The sequence below is a fragment of the Vanessa tameamea genome, chromosome 11 (genome assembly GCF_037043105.1).
Source record: "Vanessa tameamea isolate UH-Manoa-2023 chromosome 11, ilVanTame1 primary haplotype, whole genome shotgun sequence".
Lineage (NCBI taxonomy): Eukaryota > Metazoa > Arthropoda > Insecta > Lepidoptera > Nymphalidae > Vanessa > Vanessa tameamea.
Window position 1 is genome coordinate 11,949,729 of NC_087319.1, and position 20,289 is coordinate 11,970,017.

The following is a 20,289-nucleotide window of genomic DNA, read 5'->3' on the forward strand; positions in this document are numbered from 1 at the left end:
AGACAGTAAACTAATGATATTGTTATCCATTATTTAAAAAATTCACACTTCATTTTTGACAATGTCTAATTGAAATTATTGGGTGAAAAGTGTAAACTAAAACTTGAATAAAAATAATAATATTGACAGACAGACACTACATATTTATTACTTGGAATTTATTATATACAACTAGTAGATAAAGTAAGAAGTTTTAAGTAAATAAAAAAGGAGTAAAGGAGATACTAACATATTTTCGTTACATAAAATGTGTTTTAAAAACTTCAAATGAAAACAATGTTATGTTAAAACAATAATATGGATTTGCAATGGATATCTATAACAATCGTTCTTACATTAGTAAAATTATCCACGTCGGAAAGTGACCCGTACTACAAGGAACCATATCGTCCATTAGGACCTCTTGTAAAATGCAGCTTCCTTCCCATGGAATTCCTGGAATGCGACGAACCAGTTGACCACAAGGGTAACGAGACAGCCAAAAAAGCTGTTAAACATGGATGCGTTAAATTCGGTGGTGTACGTTACGAAGATGTAGAAAAGACAAAGGTGCAGTGTAAAGCACTAGATGGCATCGAATGCTATGGAAATCGTAGCTTCCTAAGAGATGGATTTCCTTGTGTACGATATTCTGGACATTATTTCACTACAACTCTTATTTACAGTATTTTGTTAGGTTTCCTAGGTATGGACCGTTTTTGTCTTGGACAAACAGGCACAGCAGTGGGGAAACTTCTTACCCTTGGTGGACTAGGGATTTGGTGGATTGTAGATGTAGTTTTATTAATTACAAATAATTTGCATCCAGAGGATGGCAGTAATTGGAATCCATATGTGTAACTTAATGTAAAAATAATTATAATGTAAATAAAATATTTAATTACTTTTTTTATTTTCATTCAACTTGAAAAAATAATATAAGCTTATATACTGTATTACAGGCTTTTCATTTTAACTGTTATGTTTTCATATTTAAAATAGGAATATAAATTGTACAATTGCTTCATAGCTGTTGATCCACCTACAGATGGATTAAAATTTGTGAAAACTAACTTTTAATTATAAATTGAGTAGTATTATGTAGTTTAATAACTAATATATTAACTTGCCGAGCCGAGATGGCCTAGTGGTAAGAACGCATGTATCTTAACCGATGATTTCAGGTTCAAGCCCAGGCAGGCACCACTGTATTTTCATGTGCTTAATTCGTGATTATAATTCATCTCATGCTCGGCGGTGAAGGAAAACATTGTGTGGAAACCTACATGTGTCTAATTTCAACGAAATTCTGCCACATGTGTATTCCACCAACCCACATTGGAGCAGCGTGGTGGAATATGCTCCAAATCTTCTCCTCAAAGGGAGAGGAGGCTTTAGCCCAGCAGTGGGAAATTTACAGGCTGCTAATGTAATGTAATGTAATATTAACTTAGCAGAACAAAGATCCTATGTAAGTGAATTGAAGTCTGATCTTCCCAGACTGAGAAATAATATGAATATGAAACTAAACTTAAAGTGTTGTTTAATATTGGCAGTAATAAGTTATCAACTTAAAAAAAAATAGTTTTTGAACTAAAATTACCATAAGATTTATTGTCAGCAACAAAGTATACACATACTTAATATCAGCCCAATTAGGATGAATCTGGTACATTCAGTTGTAAAGTTTTGTTCAAGTATTCAAATGGGAGAAATTAATATCAGTTGATAAATAACTTTAATAAAGCATAAATTATTCATAATTTTTCATAATAAGAATTATAAATCACTTTCAGAAATATAGGATTGTAATTGAAACGGGAATCCAATTACTTTATCATAGCAAAAAATTGATTAAAATCTATGATGTAAAAATAAAACAAAATCTGGAAATTTACATAGTTTATTTAAACTTAAGCCACTAAAGCGGAGGCAGTGCTCGACTCATATTTCCAGTTGGGAGGAAGCACACTCTTTGTCTTATAGTAGCGGGCCAGTCTGTGGATTCTGGACTCGACAAGAATGAGTCTGAATTTGCTGTCCTTGTCCTTCCTGTTACGTTCCAAATGCTTCCTCATGGCAACAGCTTTCTTGATCAGGTAGTATAAATCTTCCGGTAGATCTGGAGCAAGACCCATAGCCTTCATGATACGCAGGATCTTTTTGCCTGTGACAAATCTGACCTGGGCAACTCCATGGGAATCCCTAAGCATAACACCTGAAATTAAATGTTAAAATTAAAAACGTTAAATTAAGCATATATTTTTTTAAGTCAATCAATTACAAGAACGTCTATGATGGTTAGACATCTTAGAAGGGTGCTATATTCCGTTTTTTATCACCACGCATTTTGAGAATATCAACAAAAATTTGTTAAATTCTCAATTAATAAATAATTATAGGTAAAAATACTTAAAAGTCGTCGACGATTAAATATTTACGTGATACATACCGATTTGGGAAGGAGTGAGGCCTTTTTTGCCAAGTTTGAAAATTTGTTCCTTGACATCATCAGCAGTCAGTTTTAACCAAGTGGGTACACTGCGGCGATAAGGCAACGCCGACTGTGAGATACCTTTACTGAAACACGAAATAAGACACTGTTATAGAAGGCCATGCGGTACACGCGAACATCACCGTATAGGTTAGACTGTCACTTGTGAGACCATATCTCGATTTTACGGCAAACCACATATAAATATAATGAAATAAGCTTTGCGCAATATAAATAATGAGAAATTACCCAGGTGCGTGCATACGACCCATGGTTGCGGGTTTTTACAAAAATCGCCGACCTGACAACGACAACAAGAGAAATCGAAAAGATGGTGTCCGGAAGACAGTATATTATTCAGTTGTCTATGTTATCGTTCATTCATTCATTCACTGCACTGGGATTGCCATATTAATTTTCACATTCGTCTATACTCTATAGTTGTATAATGTTCTCGTTCATTTTAGTGAGTTTTAGTACTATTCTGTAGAACAAATTGTCAAAATCAATTGACATCATAGATAATACATATATACTGACATTGACGTTCAATAACCTGCAAATATTCGATGGTCCATAATTTAAAAAAAGTGTTCAAAAATGGCTGAAAAATATGGATTATCCGAATCTGAATATCAACTCATATTAAAGCAAGCCGCTAGGCGTGCCGAGATGAGGAAGGAATTCCTAAAACAAAGAACTAACCCATGGAAAAACGCAGCTGAAGCTGGATATGTTGTAAGTTTTCATTACGTAATTTTATCTCCAAATTAAAGTATTGTTATTATACATTAATATTTATCATATTTGGTTTTAGTTCGATGAAGCTCACCAGAGATTCGTGTCTATGAAAGCTACTCAGGTCGACTTCTTTCAACCAAATAGGAGGACAGCTTTGTTTGGTATTTGCAGCATCATAATTCCCATGTTTACATACGGATATTTAATTTATAATGAACGTAACGGCCGTGAAGAAAAGGTCAGATCAGGAGAACTTCGCTACAAGGATAGATTATTCAAACTCTCTTAGATGTGTACAATAAAAATATTCAATGCTTAGAAATATAGCTTATGATCATTAAAGATTTTAAATTTATTTATAGTCCAGGTTATTTCTTTTAATATTTTTCATGTCAAAATAGGTACTATCCATGTTCTTAAGTTGCTTATTATAAATAGGAACAACAATATTATAAACAGTTAAATAAAAATGAAAATATCCATAGAATAAATTTTATTATTTAAACAAATAACTGTTTAAAGATGTCATTAAATTGTTTTAATGACACAAACACATACATTGGTTTTAAAAACTAACAGTAAGCGGAGTGTACATTTATTTAAATATTGATTAGTAAGTACATTTTAAAGAAACTAAATCAATTTTAACGATCATCTAAACATTTGTCTCTGGTTATGACAAAATCTTCAAATTTTACCATGTACGTAGTGCCCTTGTGCCAATGTGCTGTTACTTTAGCCGGCTGTAAAAAATAAATAAACAATAACACAAATGTATACTTTTTATTGGTTTCCATCTTTCGCTACTGCAAGACACTGAAGACTATCTGATATATTAAAGTATAGTCTAAGTCCTAGTAAGTATGAATCATTGTTAATTTTATATTTTCTTCAATGATTAGGAACTCCTTTGCTTGTCATTTAAATCATATAACTATTGTCAAAAAATAACATAGTTAAAAAAATTATATAAGATTATGGATTAATTGATTTCAGGATTTATGATAAATGTTTGTTTATTTAAAATAAATAATAATTAAAAGAAACTTGTCAGAAATATAGAATATTAATTAAGAATCTTATAAGAGTCAACATACAAATCCTCCATTAGTAAGAACAGCTTCTATGATGCCAGCGTTAAATGAAGCACAGTTCAGAGTCCCCTTATCTTTGGGTACACTTATAAACTTATTAATCTGAAAAAAATGCCACATTAATTACACAAGCATCTTAAATAAATTACCAATTACAAAACGTACAAGAAATAGTAATTTATCTAATACAATAAGATAATGAACAATTATGAATTAAAATTGAGAATATATATCTAATGTTACAATAAACATTTTAAATAACTTGAGCAATAAGTGTTGAATTAATTTACAACACCTTGTACAGTGGCGATATACACATAATTATGCTTACTACCACCAGTAATTAGACATTCAAAAAGAGAAAAGGCTTTGTATATACTTCACAATTGCTATACAACGTTAACTGGTACATAAATGTATAAGGTATTTGACTTAAAATGCTGGTATGTTATGATAGTCGAATGTGATTAGACATAAAATTTTTGACAATTATATAATCTAAAATAAAGGATTCATTATACTTACTAATGCATCTTTCTCAATTATATAATATGTCCGTTCGTCATCATTAGCATGTTCTAATTTATCAGCTTCCTTTCCAAATAAAACCTTAAATATGACACAAAATTGTTTTAATTTGATATCATTTTATAAAATATGTTTACTTTAATTTTACCCTCCTTTAACCTTTATTTTATTATGTATATTATGAATTTGGATTTTAAATTTGAGTATAATTATACAAATGAGTTGTATAATGATACTAGTTCAATTACCTTCCACAGTGTTGATTTTACAAAGAGTAACATATTTAACAGTTTTATTTCACGCTTACTGTTCCTTTCTCTAACAAAGTAAAGATCAAGTAGTCTTGTTCCAACATCATATCCCATTTCTGATAACCTTAAAGTAAAACAAATTTGAAATAAATTGCTTTTTTTTGTATTTAATCATATATCACTCTTCACTTTCTTCCTCAGATAGAATTTTTTATTATTGGTTGTTTCATTAATTATTTAAAGAAATTATAATTACAGTACAATAATATAGAAAAAAAACTTATAAATTGCAATTGTGTATGTCTGACTTAAATGCAATTATTCAATAATAACTCACTTAGTTTGAAGTTCGTGAATAGAATGTGATCTGTTTTGGCAAAACTGTACAATTTCTGAAAATAATAAAGCATAAAGGGCTAGGGAAACCTCCCCTTTTCCTTTGCTTAAAGGTTTGTCGAGAATCGATGTTTTAGAACGACTGGATGACATGATGATTCCTTTTCGATAAACTTTAGATTTACGTTCTAGGAATCCTTAAGAGAGCGTTATAAATTATTTTTTAAGCTGAAATATTCAACATGAAAGTGGATAGAAGCATAGGAAATAAAACTGCAAGTGCAAACTTCTTTTGTAAGATCATTAGTTGTCAGTTGTCACTTGTCAGAACTCTGACTCTCATCAAATAAATTATATATATCACTGACATTTTGTTGTGTTGACAAACTCATATCAATTTACATTTCACAGAATTGCCATTTCATTATATTTTAGTTACAATTTACAGTACAAAAAATATTCCAGTTTTATATAATAAATATTTTATTTAAAAACGTATAAAGATTCTAAAATAGGCATAACAAATATATTTTAAATTTAACATATTAGTTAATTTAAAATAAAAAAAAAAATAGAATAATATATTAAAAGTTCTTATAGCATAATGAAAGAACAGAGAATACGTGTAGTGTATGAATACGTTTGATGGTCAGTGGTCACGTAACATAAACTTAATTTACCATTCTTTCCATCGCCAAAGCGCCACTGACATTGATAACTAAGATGTATCTCCCTTGTAAATGTAGTTTCACTGTATCCTGTTCAAAGTGTTACTGATTAAGGCTTTAATTATTATTACCTGGGATTTAGTGATGACCTATGACGGAAACCGTGTTTTTTATATAGCTTATTCTGGAGGTACAATATAGAGAGTATAAAATTAAATCTTTCCTATCCATGATCATGTCATTTCACATTTCATTTTTATGTAGATTTATATTGGTGAAGGTGTAGTAGGTAAATTTCCTAAAGGAGACAGAAGGTAAATTATTTAAAGATAGAAAGAAGCACGTAACCTATACTTTCTTAAAATACTGTGCATTTCTTACTGGCACAATATAGCATTATATTCAGGCAACTTTCGTAACTCTGCAGTCACAAAATTTCCAAAATGATAAAATTCGTCTAATACCTTATTCTGCGTATTGGACATTTTATATAATCTTTTAATAGCTTTGTTTATGCTGTCTAATTTGCATTTTCGAAAGGGTGCTTCAAAAACGAATGTCGCTGATATCTGAGAAGAGCTGGGTCTTTATGTTTCATTCATTCTCGTTAATATATTTTTTTGTAGGATAATGAAGAGCAGTTAACCAACAGTTGAAATAGCAATAAATTTATATGAAGGTGGAGGACTGAGAATAGTTTTCTTATTAATAATTTTATATTAAATTATAGGCTAACGCAGGACAAACATGTCTTTTTTTTAATATTGAATTTTTATTTACAATAAATAACTAATCAGATAGTATAAAACAAAAAAAGAGTTAGTGTTAACGTCAGGGAGTTTTTTTATTTATGAAAAAAAAACATTTTAATGAACAAATACAAATTTTGATCGCACAATGATCAACAGTTAACGAAATTTTGCTTAAATGCTGCTTGATTACAGTTGCCAAATATGATCTGCTTGGGTTTTTTTAGTTGCGTCTGACGAAATATTTATTTGTCAAATCAGTTCAGCTACTGTTAGATTTCTTGTCCCAAACGTACATCAAATGGAATCACTTGCAAAGCGCACTAAATAGTAAATATTTTAAAAGTTAACATAACTTCAAAAATATATATTTGAATTCTGTCTTAAAGTGGCTTTCTTTCCAGCTTAAAAACATCTTTATGAGAAAATACTGTTTTTATTTTAAACCATTCAATATTTCTTATTGTGAATTCGACTATACTACTTATATAATTAGAAGTAAATATTAAATAATGGTTATACATACAATTCACGACACCGTCATCGATGCGATAGTATATGAATTCGAGAGATATTGATTGACAGACAGGGTGGCCGGCTTTTACCGATTATCCAGTTTTAAATTTAGTACTTACTAAGCTTGAAAAGCTTTCTTTAGCAATTGTGACAGCCCTCAGAAATTAGTCTCCTAATTAAAGCAATTTAGTGTTGGTTTATAAACATCGTCGTATCCAGCGCAGTACTTTTTCGATTTAATGATTAATAGTAATTCTCTTCTGTGCATTGTGCGGATACTTTTAATTTTATTCTTAATATCAGTTTTAGGTTTAATTCAACAATAATTTCTTGAATCGCCTTCTCTCGAGCATCCCTATTTTTATGTACCCCAGAATTGTTGTTCCAAAGACACTCGTTATTGTTGTTGATATAGTTCCAAGAAGCGTATCATGATACTATCACTTTATTGCCTTTTCAGTTGACATTTATTATTATAATCACGTACAAAATAAAATACTACAATGAATCACGTGCTCTTAGTGTAAGTGTAAAAAATTAATAAATAATTGTATACGACTTGGCACGACAGTTTGTGACATGTCAAATCGCTTTCAACAAAATAGAAAATAGTGTTTAAAGGTGGCAAACTTTTATTGAATCGATTGTTGTTGTTCAAATCGTTTTTTTTTTAAAGTTGATCAATCAGAATCCATTACTTATCACCGTTACTTTAAATTTAGAAAAAAATTGTTATAAATAGGGTTCAAATAATCCGATTTTACTTGACCCACGTTTTCAATTGAATCATTTTTTTTATTACTTCAATTTATAAATTAAAGTTCGAATGACATTCGAGTTGATTAACTTAGACCGACTTTTATGCAGTGTTACCGTGAAAAAAAAAGTTCGCGAATATTTTCTTCGAAATATACGTAAAATTAATACGTATTGGCTAAACAATTAAATGAATTACATCTTTTAACCTATATCTAACTATTATTTCCTAAATTATCCATAACATGGTATAATCATAACTAATGAACATGAGGTTTATAGAAATGGCTATTGATATTTATAAGGATAATTAAATTAAAGTTTAACATAATAATTAACAAAACATTTATTTTCATTTATAAAAGCGTATAATAACAGCGCTATGACGAGATAATTGCATTATTAAATAAACCTGTGACATACATTATTTGTGTTTTATTAATTAGTATATACCTACTTTACACATATAATTTGATAAAGTCATTGTGTGTTGCGTTAATATTTACGTATTTTACTCATACGCTGGTTGTACATAGGTTAACTTTAGAATCCACACATACATATATCGGACAAACTTTAATATGTTAAAAATATATTAATAAAAATAAAACAAATACTAATTTATTGTTAGTAAATCCTTGTAGTGACAGTAAAGACTTATGTATTAGAATTAACTTTTTTTTTACATCAAATAAAGCTTCCATTTCCAAATCATGTGTTTTATGATTGAGACTCTGGACGGTACATATTTCTGCAATATCAGTGTCTCAAACTTTTTGGCAAAACAATATTGTTATTCAACAATACAAATTTAATTATAATGAGCAATTAATTTAGCAATTTTATGTATTTTAAAAAACAATTATCAAATTGAAAATACCTTAATAAAACCAGTGCCAAATTAATGCAAACATTTTTTATCATTAAACAAACTAATTATAATTAATATTTTACTTGCCCCATTATATATCTTGCATTCCACAAAGGCACATGATGCAACAGATCAACTGTTGTATAATTAATGTTGGTAATAATGTGTCCTTGATAACAAAATATATAATTCCCAATTGTTAATTCAATTTACTCTAATTTTAATTAAAATATAAGGGATTATTATTCTTACAAAAACTATCAATATTATGTGTTATACTGAGAATAGACATTTTATTTTACCTTATTAGTGACTGAGTTTTCAATTAACTTTTATAGGAAGAATAAAGTTGTTATTTTGACTATATTTCTCCCCAAAAAAAATCAAAATGTTATACTAATTTAAATTATTTCAAATAAAAGTTAAATAACCATTGAAAAATTAGCATTTAGGTTAAACACAGTAAATACTGAATACTTGGGACAAACTGAATTACTAATGTATCAAAGACTAGAGGTTAGACTATACTGCATAAGTTAATTAATTTACTCATTTCTCATAGTGATTTTCTTGTGATCATTACTATATTTATTTACAAATTGGTAAAAATCTTGTTATCTCATTATTAACTTATATTTTGATGTAAAAAACATGTCTATCCTCAGCAATAATTGTTATAGCAGGTACAAAACTTCAACTACTTCAAGTGTAGTTCATTGTTAGTATTGTCACTTAAATTATTTAAAACTAAAATAACTTTTTGAACAGATTTAGATATGATATCCAACTCTTTGGTTCATTTGTGTATATTAACTGAAATATATGAAACAATTATGTTTCAAAGTTGTTACAATAATGGCAAACAGTATTAACGCAAATTGTTCAGAATCATATACATAGACAAAACAAAAGAACATTTGGCATTAAGATGAAAAAAGAGCATTAAAATATTTTTATTTACAGCCAAGTGGAATTCTTAAAAGAAATAATATTGGCACTATTATAACATTGTTTTTAAACTTCAGAACATGTCTATTAGTTAATATGTAAAAGTAAGTAAAGTAATCTACAGCATATTAAATGTATATTCTGAAGGGCAGATCTACTTAAACATACTTCCAGAATTATGACCTGAGGACGATGACACATCAAGATGATGTGTCAATCACATATTCAATAAAGTTATACTTATGTTATCACAAATCTAATATGAGTCAATATTTACATCCAAATATAATATTTGTCTAACAGCAGGTAGACTGAACTGTCTCAGCTTCAAGCAGGTTAAAGTCCATACCGTTGGGTCGGTTGAATCCTGTCTTGATGCCATCCCAACCATCTTCCACCTTGTATTCTCCGGTTTGTATGCGATTGTAAACTTCTTGAGCGACGAGAATAAATGCTTGTTCGACATTTAATCCTGTTTTTGCAGATGTCTCCACATGGTGTAAGCCTAGAAAAAGATAAAGAAAAATATAAGTATCCAATATTATTTAGCTATGCAAATATGATAATTCTTTTTCTACACATATTGTACTTCACATTTGTTATTTCTTAGTTGATTAGTATTGCTTTATTTTCAATTTATACATTTGCATTTCCTAATTAGGTCAAAACTTGTTTTTAGCCTTGATAGTGGTGATAATGGGCAACTTCCAATGACAAGTCTCATTATTTATGTTAAATGAAGTAATTAACATTTAATGAGAAAACTAAAACACATAATATGTATAAAGTAGGTTTGATATATATTAATATGAAAAAAATTACCATTTTCTTCGGCAAACATTCTAGCCTCCTCGCAGGATACTTCTCTTCTTGCACCGTTTTTATTATCACTACCAACGAGGTCCACTTTACATCCAACCAAAGCAAATACTGGCCGATGTGGTTCTATATGCCTTTTCGCTTCCATCATCCAAAGTGGTATATGTTCAAAACTCGACCGATTACACACATCGTACACGAGGAGAGCTCCGACCGAATTTCTGTAGTAAGATTTCGTTATAGATCTAAACCTCTCTTGACCAGCTGTGTCCCATAATTGTAATTTAATTCTTGTACCATCCTGCACTTCAATGATCCGTGCGAAAAAATCAACGCCCACAGTTGGATCGGATAGCTGAAAATTATGCGTAATTTACTTCACCTATTTACAAAAATGTTATACAACAACAAAAACATTGTTATTACCTCTGCGAATTTTCCATCTGTAAAGTATTTCAGCAATGAACTCTTTCCCACGGTACTGTCACCGATTAGAATAAGTCTAAATTGGTAATCAAATATTGGGTCAACCATTTTCTTAACATAAAACTCAGAACAACAAAGATCTCGTCTAATATTTGCGTATTGGGATGATTTTGTGAATGATGACTTTCTGACGGAAAATGTGACACAATTTTGAAGTCTTTCTGTGGCTTGCCACTACATTAATATTTCTTTAATCATGTTTTGGCAGTTGTGAATGTTAGATGATATTATTTTATCTACATTATTTAGAATCTGTACACGCGGCAAATGTCAATTGCATTTAATGTCAAATAATTTTGAAGTAGCGTAGCGTCAAGCCAGTTTTAATTTAAAATAAGCATTTTTTTAGTCCAGTATAAAGTATAATATTGGTCAATGTTCAATTTAAAAATAAATAAAATGAACTTGTTATTTCGACTTATTTAAAGCATTTGACTGTCAAAGCATTTTAATATAACCTTTAAAAGAGGCCGATACTGGCGCCCTAGTCAAGCTTTCTAGTGTATTACTATTAATTCTTAAATAAATTTATCGTCATTGTAATGTCATGATAAAAATTTAAGTAGGTAATTTATGTCATCAAGAATTTTCTTTGATAACCATGAGTTTTAGTCAAGGTCTTGTTAAAATAAAGGATAATGAGGAAAGCCGCGCAAAGTCAACCCCTATTGGTATCTATGCCACTATTGCTACTTGTTTGACAAGCTGAGTTATTTTTACAGCAAAAACAATTGTTTTTTTTTTGTATTCCAGCCATGGTGGCACCAGAACTTAAACAGAATGCTGATGCTGATACAGAGATAACAAAAACATGTGCAGTGCTGGGATGTGAAGAATCGAAGAACATAGACTCTGAATTATTTTTTAGGTATACTAAAACTCATTTAGAAATATATGTAACCCATATCAGGGTTTGTAATTAATGTAATTTAAAAATATGACATACTTGATTAAAATGTTATAGTTTTATATTTAAAGGTTTCCTGAAGATTCAAATCTCAGACAAATATGGACAGACCTGACAGGAAGAAACAATTGGACCCCAACAGACTACTCTTACATATGTGTGCAACATTTCTCTGTAGATTGTTTTGAATGTAATGCTGATAATACTGTGGTTCTCACAAGTAAAGCTGTTCCCTCCTTGAAGTTGCCAAAACATGTTTTGGAGGTAAAGTTAAATATATTAGTAATAAAAAAAATTAAAGATCCTTTTAAATGTTTATAATTTATATACAAACAATTAAAAAAATAATGTTTGTATCAGGTAATCAAAGAAAATGTTTTATAACACAAAATTAGACTACATTTATTTAGTTTTATGTTATTCATGGAGTTTTTTGTCAAGAGACTAGTACTTATTCATTTATCAAATGCTTAGTGAAAAAAAAAACTCAGGTTGTTAAAAAGTACAAGGATTTGAAGTAGATATAATGTATTATAAGTATCCTTACCACTAAAATATCTAACTATAATTTAATCATATTTTAGGTTGAATACATAGATGAAGAGACTCTAGATAATGAATATGAAGATGAAGATTATTTAATGGACAGTGATGAATATAACTATGAAGAAGAAATGCATCATGAATTATTGAATAACAAATCCTTAACGAATGGCTCAGTACATATTGACAGAGCGACAAATAAATCTAAAGAAGACGATGGCCTCGAACTCCTAAAGCTTTTCACTGAAGTCCAGAAGATGCAAAGACAAGCCGTCACTTTAAAGGAGAAATTAAAATCGAGAATGAAAGTTTTCAAAAGACAGAATAGATTTTTGTTACGCGTTAAAGAAGTAATAGAAATGAAGAGGAATATATTGAATCAGAAAAGAAAGAAAAAGTCTAGAATTTTGCTATCATTACAGGATAAGATTAGGGAAGATACAAATGGCCTAGTTTTAGCAATGCCCACTAGACATACGGATGATTTGAAAAATTTTGCACTTAGTATTTACAAATATTCACCACAAGCATATATTTACATTAGAAATACTTTAAGGACGATGTTGCCGAGCACAGAAGTACTAGAATCATGGGTATCTTCAGGTTATGAACCAAAAAATGTTTTATCTAATAGTAATTTGATTAAGGTTGTTACAGAACTGACTGATACCGAATTATCATGTAAAGTATCATTACGTTGATATAGTAGTAAGTGTAAAATAGGAATATTTTGTGAATAATTGAATTCAAGATATTTTCCAAGTAAAACCTTTTTGTTTTATTTATTAACTTTCGTATTGGACACTGACTGACCGAGACTGGGTCTTCGTACAAGTCCATTTGGATATTATATATTTAAAATATTTACATTGCAGTTCCTGTTGAAAGGATGAGTGAGACAGTGCTATTACAGACAAGGCATTGTTGAAGCCATGATTTTTGGCAGATAAATTAAAAATATTATTTTTATTTCTCACTGTCATAGGTTTAGCATTTATGGTTCACAAATACTTAAATTAACTAAATACAGATAAATTAATGATAAATTGTTGTAACCTTTTAATTCAGCTATTTTAAAGTAAATAATTGTAGACGATGAAACATAGAACAAGATAGAAATTAATATATATATTTTTTTTTATTTCAAATTTTTGATTCAGTACTTTGATTGTTTATGTATGCGAGTCTAACTTGGTTTTAAGATATTTAAAGTGATTAACGCCATCTTGTGCTCATAGCGTGCGCTTGTAATTAAAATTTCGGTATGGGAAACCTTAACAGCTTTTGTAGTTCAACAATAGATGGAGCTTTTAACTAAAATAATATTGAGAAAGAGACAGAATCAGTGACGACCAAACAAACGATTCCGAGTTCCGACTCAGTGTCAGTACCGTGATTCCCTCCGGCATGAAGTGTACTTTGGTGTGGTAACACTGGGACGATCTCACCTCGCGCGTGAACGAAAATAAATTCCCATCTGTTCAAATATTGTGCAAGTTTTTTTTTATTATTCTTCCAAAAACCCAGTTCAAAATGTGTGCGTTTTATGTTCCTATTATTTTGACAGCGTAACCTTTTTTTTCTATAATTTTGTGTTCACAGTGCTCGAGTGTGTTTTGTTTTTGTATTCGTGTATTGTGAATGGATTTATTATAACTCGATTATGAAGGCGTGCGCCTCGTAAAAGGTATGTATTTACTCGTGCGGCTATTAACCGTAACTTGGTGGAATAAAGCCTTATGTATCCACGGTGAATTGGAACTACGACTTGTCGTTAGCCAGTCGCCAGTAACTGGACTTTCGCAATCACTATTCCTTAGGCGTGTGAAGCATTCCTTAAAAGTATACCACTGTACCATAGATGTACTTCACTCAATCGTCTTTATACGTGTAAATTTTTCTTCGTCACCAATTCAACTGGCCATAAACAATATAACGCTTGTAATTAATGTTGATTCCCAATTCGAATCATGCCCACCAATCATTTCTCTTTGACTTTTATGGCTTGAGCATAATTTCTACTCAATATTCGCAAATGAAAGTATATCATATAATTTAAATATTGATGTTAATGTTTGTTAATGTACTTTATGATAACAAGATGACATTTTGTATCTACCCTCAGTCTTCGACAACTTGTACACTTTTAGGAATAAAAATATAACGCGTAAAAACAAAAATGCATTTGGTATAGTTTAACAACTACGCAGCGATTAATACTGAATTACAATAGCTAGTGTTGCGCGGTTAATCGTATAATCATGGAAATTATATCCGGAATATAAATATTTTTCTCTTTTATAAATGGCTTGTACATATTTAAAAGTGTAAACCATAACGTGGGTGGTTCTGGACAAAGATGCTCTGGTGATTCAGTGGGTCAGTCAGTCACCTATAACCTTTGTGGCTCTGCGATTAATCTTCTATCCCTGCGGTTGCAACAATTTTAGTTTTTTGTATAGATTTTAGACGTGTGTCTTAAAAATAGAAATATGATGTGATTATTTTTTAAGGTTATTTCAAATGATGTTATTACAATATATGAACAAGCTCTTAATTAAATAATCATTTCAGAAAGTATCTTAAGCATCAAAAGTATCAGAAAGTACTTCACAGTAGATCAGGCTACATGTATATATATGAAATAAATAACAATGTACATTTTATTTTAATAATTAATACAAACATTTTGTAACAAATATGACTCGTTAATATTACTTATTCATTAAAATTATATATATATAATCACAATTGTGATTTGATCGTACGAGTGATTACATTATTATATTTTTTTATCGTTTTTCGATTTACCGGTTTCGAGATCTTAATATATTTTATTTTTTTTACGATTACACTCAATATACGGTTACACCATATTAAATAATATTAAATTATCGTGTTTTTTAATAATAATTATGTTAGAAGATAATTGCAGCACTTTTTAAATAATATTTTTTTTAATTCAAATCAGTATCATGCATGTAAATCAATTAGTGTTAAAAAACTTGCTTTTTTAAATATAGGTATACTGTCGTGTTTAATCTTGAAATAATTATTGTAAAATATTTAATGTGTAATATAGTGTATATTACGAAAGGCGCCAAAAATATCGATAAACACGCAAACTTTATACAGGATATGCAGTAGACGTAATATTTTACGCATTAAATAATCTAAAGCATCAGTCTGACGTTAGAAATCGCTCTTCCTGTGTCCAAATAATACGGAAAATAACTTGTCGGATATTACAGGCAGCATAATAGAAAAACATATTTGAAATATTTATTAAATACTGGCGAGCCATCCCTGCTTCGCTCGAGTAGACAACAACAAAAATATTTTACGTTTATATTGAAGTACACGGAATAACTCTGGTCTCTTTTGGGCCTGTCATACGTAGGTCAACTCGCTGAAGTTTCTTCACAATTGGATGAATAGCTTGGTATAGATTCATAGAGAAACATGCAAACATTCATTTTTATTTATAAGGAAGAAGATAATGTATTTTTAATTTTAAGCGATGACAGAATTAGGCTATTCACGCAAAATAAGACTTAGAGCTTAAAATTATATATACGAACAAATTTATTTTTATTCCAGTCAACAAAAAAAGATTGATTACGTATACTTATTACGTAATTTTTTTAATGCCTTGTCATATTTTATTCACGCATTTACAATAAATTATGATAATCTAATGTATAGTAACAGATAAAAAATACTTTATTATTTAAATTTTATATGTCTTGTAATATCATCTGTTGAGAAATTTTACTTCGATGTAGAGTAAGTTAAGTGTGACCAGAGAAATTTTTCATATTTACATATTTGTTCTATAAATATATATAATCGAGTTTAAACTACGATCATACCTTTTATTTAATACGACGTTAAGACAAATTGCATCTACCGTAACTATGAGCTGGCTATCCTGGTAGCACTCTGAGCAAAGTTGGATTAAATTTGAATTGAAATTGTACAAATTTAAATAAAACCAATATTATATATTTCATAATGAAATTATCCGAATTTTTTAGTCACATCTTTCATCGATATTTATACTTTGTTAATTCAAGATAAATTATTATTTAACACAAATCGAAACGATTTATATTTTTATATAATTTTTGTGTATATACTATCTATTACAAAACACTTTATATTATTATTTTCTATGTAAGCTTAGTTGCACTGTTTTATGCAATCAGTGCAACTGAACCCACCGTCGGTTTACGTTGTTACCGTGTACTGAACTACTAACTTTCACTTTTGATATTATTAAGCAGTTAATTTTTGTACGAAAATTATAAATAAAGTAAAATTTAAACTATATTACATTTATAAAATAAACACGTTCATATTTTTTTTTATTTATAAGAATATGATTTATAAAAATGTAAACTCAAAACGGAATAAAGCATAAATTTTGCTGTTATCTGTATAGAGCAGTACCTGTAACCTCATTTCAAAAATACGGCATAGCTGTTCTTTACAAATGCTGATTAAATATATTTTTTTATAATAGCCGGATAGCACGACCGTCTAAGGAGTAGAATTAGAAGTTATTTTAACGTCTTACAACGAAACGTGGACAAAGAAAATAAAACGTGCTATGAATGGGGTAAAAATAGCCGGCCACGTCGAGATTATAGTGATAACTGCTAACGTTATCGGTAATTGCTTTAGGAAACGTTACGTTATTTTAACGATTTGTCTTATTCTGTAATGGAAATGTAACAAATACAGATTATAATATAAGTTGTTCTTTTTTTAAATTTCTAATTTCGACAGTTTATTACCATATTTAAAATATTGTGGTTACACATCTTTTTTATTCAATTAAGATGTAATTTATTTAAATAAACATTACAATAAAGCATTACTTCTCATCGCTTCAATAGTAATCTTGACGTATTATGTAGGAAATTTTATAATATTAACTAATGCATGATTATGTCAGAAAACATGAATTGTGAATGATTTTGAATAAACAGAAAAAAGTACTCATTACGCAACTCTCGCTTGACGTAACAAGTCATGGGTCAGTTCTCAAGTAAATGAGTGGGAAAATTCTGGTTACGTTAAGTTTACACAAATAATAATGGTCTTATGATTTTATAAAATGATTCAATGTAGAAAATTTGCAGTTAGTAAACTCATGTTAAGCCTTTAGTAAATAAAAGTTACTTAGTATTGAATTTTTTAGTTTTATTCTAGATTAGCGAAATCATGTTGGGAAGCAATAATTAGGTTTAGTCATAATATGTAATATGCCATAAAATATAACGTTTTCTAAAATTATTTAAGGATGTTTTTTAGCAATGTGATTGTTAAAACAAGCTTGATAATATTGACTGTTTCACATATTGTTAACAATGTGTAATTACTATCCAAAACACAATGAATTAAAAAAAAAAACAGCGTGTACGTTAATTCTTATTCCGTGAAACGAAAGAGTTCCGATTCACATTTAATCTATGTTCATTATTCACGTAAGCAAAATAGCACCAGTTTGTTTACATTCTGATACACTCGGTATCCCGAATAAGATAATTATTATTAGATCACTTTACCAATATGTGTCTACCGACCTTTCGAAAGGTCAGTGTTTCGTCGACCCGGAGATGTAAAAATAATATGCAGAAAACCGGCTTAACATCATATTTATTTTGAACATTAATAAATATTGAAAATATCTAAAAACAAAGGAGTTGGATCCTATTTACATATTGATATATTTTTTTGATTCCTGTAGTCATCGTTTCTTTTCATTATCTGTGTTTCCACAGCAAAATGTAAATTGATTTCGTTTAAAACCTAAATCATCATAGCACAGGATAACGAATTTGTTGCAAGCGTGTAAAGGCCTTTATCCCTTAAAGCGATCTCTTTCAGGCAACCTTTTTATCAGAAAATCACATATAATATTTTAAAAAGGTAGTGCAAATTAAACTTACTACAAACATATATAATTTTTACAAAGTTATACACCTACATATAATATATATTTCTTTAGAAAAGAGGTATTAATTAAAAATATTATTTATAAAAAAACAAATGAATGTGGTACAATATTAATTCCACTTGGAACACAACAAGCGTAACAAATCAAAATGAATTATGTGAAACGAAAATCTGGCTATTTTGGTTTCATCCATTTCACCATTTCGTACTTTCAATAACAGTGAATCAGGGCGGATTCGGCAGTTGATCCAAGTCTCCTTTGCGGATTGCCTTGATATATATATACATACGTTATGTTTTAGAATATGTTTCCAGTGGTCTCGTGACAATGTGTTCCCTAACTGAGCACGAGATGAGCCTGAATCAGCCTAGTAATAATTAAAGTCGAGTCTCGTTATATATATATGTTTATTATATAAAAAACATAGGACTGTTGGTTGGTTGATGATTGTTTGTCTTCAAATAAAACAAGTGCAATAAAGCTATTGTTCTAATTACGTCAAGTTTTAATGTTTATTTTATAAACCATTAAGCGCTCAAAATAACGCGTCCCTAAATCTAACATAAATCGTATAGTGTATGGGATCATTTATATTTAGGCCACGCGCACATACCTACTCGTTTTATGTTTACACAGTTATACAGGAGTGTGAACATGTCATTAAAATTAAACTGCATTTTGTATTGTACCTTAAAGTTTTGGAATAGGGTTAAAAATTGAATATCTTTATTAAGTAGAGGGTTATCCCATAGACTCTAAGGAAGTTGTAACGGATATAAGGAATTTTTATGCGCATCTCATTATTCAGGGCGCTGTTTATTTGTTTTAAAGGCATCAGTTTTCATATGCCCGAGTTGTATTCGAGTGAGACGATGAAGGATTTATTCTATTTTTAACTTTTTTTATTATTTAGGTACTTTTAGTCTGTATGTACCTACTTAGTTCATGGTTTTTGACATTTTAATAAAAAAACTAAATAGTGGCTAAGAACACCTATATCAAAAACTTTTCAGGTAGTCAACAAGCTTGATAGTGTCAATACCGGAAACAATAGCAAAAGTTCAATGCAACGGCTTCCTACGTCATTTCTGTATCTGCTTCAAAGCCAGCTCAGTCATTACAACAATCACAATCACATCAAATCAACAGTACCATCAGCCAACAAGCATTGTACGTGCGAACAAATGAATACACCCAGATAGATAAGAAATTATTATCTGCATTCAAAATTGACTTTCAGCTCTTTTCTCTTGTAAATTGAGTAATTTGGAGTTTAATTTGCTAAGTCGCTCTATTGCGTGATGACGCATGCCTTTGAGACACGTAATTAATCATAAGCGCAACAAAAAACATGTTGGTTACAGTGAGATAGAATTGAACCCGCGACCTGTTCTAACCGGTTGGTTTTGGTTCAGTACATGATATTTTTCCCTCCTTTAATTCTATTAAATAGACTAAGCCCATAAAGTTTTCTCACACACCCTTTTAAACATATAAAATGTATCCTTATATATATATGTATATATATATATATATATACTACGACTATTCCATAGACAATAATTAATTTAAATAACCAATCAATGATGTTTCTAGCAAAGTCCTTTATGACAGTATTGATATTGTTTTATAGTAACT

The 20,289-nt window shown here is 29.6% G+C and overlaps 7 protein-coding genes across 7 annotated transcripts in view; 4 read left to right on the forward strand and 3 right to left on the reverse strand.

Annotated features, from left to right (window-relative positions):
• The first annotated feature begins 93 nt into the window (after positions 1-93).
• Positions 94-883, forward strand: LOC113395318 (TM2 domain-containing protein CG11103). Its single transcript, XM_026632896.2, has one exon. It carries the CDS (start codon positions 298-300, stop codon positions 838-840), a length of 543 nt encoding a protein of 180 aa, XP_026488681.1. The 5' UTR covers positions 94-297; the 3' UTR covers positions 841-883.
• A 983-nt stretch (positions 884-1,866) lies between these two features.
• Positions 1,867-2,861, reverse strand: LOC113395302 (small ribosomal subunit protein uS15). Its single transcript, XM_026632871.2, has 3 exons — positions 2,723-2,861; positions 2,432-2,559; positions 1,867-2,197 (listed from the first exon to the last, which is right to left on the reverse strand). The coding sequence occupies exons 1-3, from the start codon at positions 2,743-2,745 to the stop codon at positions 1,893-1,895; spliced, it is 456 nt and encodes a 151-aa protein (XP_026488656.1). The 5' UTR covers positions 2,746-2,861; the 3' UTR covers positions 1,867-1,892.
• A 150-nt stretch (positions 2,862-3,011) lies between these two features.
• Positions 3,012-3,556, forward strand: LOC113395303 (uncharacterized). Its single transcript, XM_026632872.2, has 2 exons — positions 3,012-3,211; positions 3,291-3,556. Exons 1-2 carry the CDS (start codon positions 3,074-3,076, stop codon positions 3,501-3,503), a joined length of 351 nt encoding a protein of 116 aa, XP_026488657.1. The 5' UTR covers positions 3,012-3,073; the 3' UTR covers positions 3,504-3,556.
• A 136-nt stretch (positions 3,557-3,692) lies between these two features.
• Trs31 (TRAPP subunit 31) lies at positions 3,693-5,716 on the reverse strand. Its single transcript, XM_026632870.2, has 5 exons — positions 5,425-5,716; positions 5,085-5,211; positions 4,834-4,917; positions 4,312-4,410; positions 3,693-3,957 (listed from the first exon to the last, which is right to left on the reverse strand). Exons 1-5 carry the CDS (start codon positions 5,574-5,576, stop codon positions 3,859-3,861), a joined length of 561 nt encoding a protein of 186 aa, XP_026488655.1. The 5' UTR covers positions 5,577-5,716; the 3' UTR covers positions 3,693-3,858.
• Positions 5,717-8,443: 2,727 nt separating this feature from the next.
• Positions 8,444-11,404, reverse strand: LOC113395297 (ras-related protein Rab-39B). The gene is made up of 3 exons (XM_026632865.2): positions 11,177-11,404; positions 10,754-11,105; positions 8,444-10,436 (listed from the first exon to the last, which is right to left on the reverse strand). The coding sequence occupies exons 1-3, from the start codon at positions 11,282-11,284 to the stop codon at positions 10,228-10,230; spliced, it is 669 nt and encodes a 222-aa protein (XP_026488650.1). The 5' UTR covers positions 11,285-11,404; the 3' UTR covers positions 8,444-10,227.
• A 109-nt stretch (positions 11,405-11,513) lies between these two features.
• Positions 11,514-13,454, forward strand: LOC113395295 (THAP domain-containing protein 1-like). Its single transcript, XM_026632864.2, has 4 exons — positions 11,514-11,907; positions 11,990-12,104; positions 12,215-12,407; positions 12,728-13,454. The coding sequence occupies exons 1-4, from the start codon at positions 11,838-11,840 to the stop codon at positions 13,385-13,387; spliced, it is 1,038 nt and encodes a 345-aa protein (XP_026488649.1). The 5' UTR covers positions 11,514-11,837; the 3' UTR covers positions 13,388-13,454.
• A 605-nt stretch (positions 13,455-14,059) lies between these two features.
• Positions 14,060-20,289, forward strand: part of LOC113395299 (uncharacterized protein) — a 172,100-nt gene continuing 165,870 nt past the window's right edge. Inside the window, exon 1 of the mRNA XM_026632867.2 lies at positions 14,060-14,373. The gene's annotated coding sequence lies outside the window, so the exon portion shown is untranslated. The remainder of the gene's footprint in view (positions 14,374-20,289) is intronic.

Coding starts and splice junctions, on each gene's coding strand:
- LOC113395318 (XM_026632896.2), top strand. CDS start 298: ATGGATTTGCAATGGATATCTATAACAATCGTTCTTACATTAGTAAAA.
- LOC113395302 (XM_026632871.2), bottom strand. CDS start 2,745: ATGGGTCGTATGCACGCACCTGG. Junction 2,560..2,722: donor GGTCGTATGCACGCACCTGG/GTAATTTCTCAT, acceptor TTCGTGTTTCAG/TAAAGGTATCTCACAGTCGG. Junction 2,198..2,431: donor CCTCACTCCTTCCCAAATCG/GTATGTATCACG, acceptor ATTTAATTTCAG/GTGTTATGCTTAGGGATTCC.
- LOC113395303 (XM_026632872.2), top strand. CDS start 3,074: ATGGCTGAAAAATATGGATTATCCGAATCTGAATATCAACTCATATTA. Junction 3,212..3,290: donor CAGCTGAAGCTGGATATGTT/GTAAGTTTTCAT, acceptor ATTTGGTTTTAG/TTCGATGAAGCTCACCAGAG.
- Trs31 (XM_026632870.2), bottom strand. CDS start 5,576: ATGTCATCCAGTCGTTCTAAAACATCGATTCTCGACAAACCTTTAAGC. Junction 4,918..5,084: donor TAAAATCAACACTGTGGAAG/GTAATTGAACTA, acceptor GTCATATTTAAG/GTTTTATTTGGAAAGGAAGC. Junction 3,958..4,311: donor TTCTTACTAATGGAGGATTT/GTATGTTGACTC, acceptor TATTTTTTACAG/CCGGCTAAAGTAACAGCACA.
- LOC113395297 (XM_026632865.2), bottom strand. CDS start 11,284: ATGGTTGACCCAATATTTGATTACCAATTTAGACTTATTCTAATCGGT. Junction 11,106..11,176: donor CAGATGGAAAATTCGCAGAG/GTAATAACAATG, acceptor CATAATTTTCAG/CTATCCGATCCAACTGTGGG. Junction 10,437..10,753: donor AATGTTTGCCGAAGAAAATG/GTAATTTTTTTC, acceptor ATCTTTTTCTAG/GCTTACACCATGTGGAGACA.
- LOC113395295 (XM_026632864.2), top strand. CDS start 11,838: ATGAGTTTTAGTCAAGGTCTTGTTAAAATAAAGGATAATGAGGAAAGC. Junction 12,105..12,214: donor GACTCTGAATTATTTTTTAG/GTATACTAAAAC, acceptor TTATATTTAAAG/GTTTCCTGAAGATTCAAATC. Junction 12,408..12,727: donor TGCCAAAACATGTTTTGGAG/GTAAAGTTAAAT, acceptor ATCATATTTTAG/GTTGAATACATAGATGAAGA.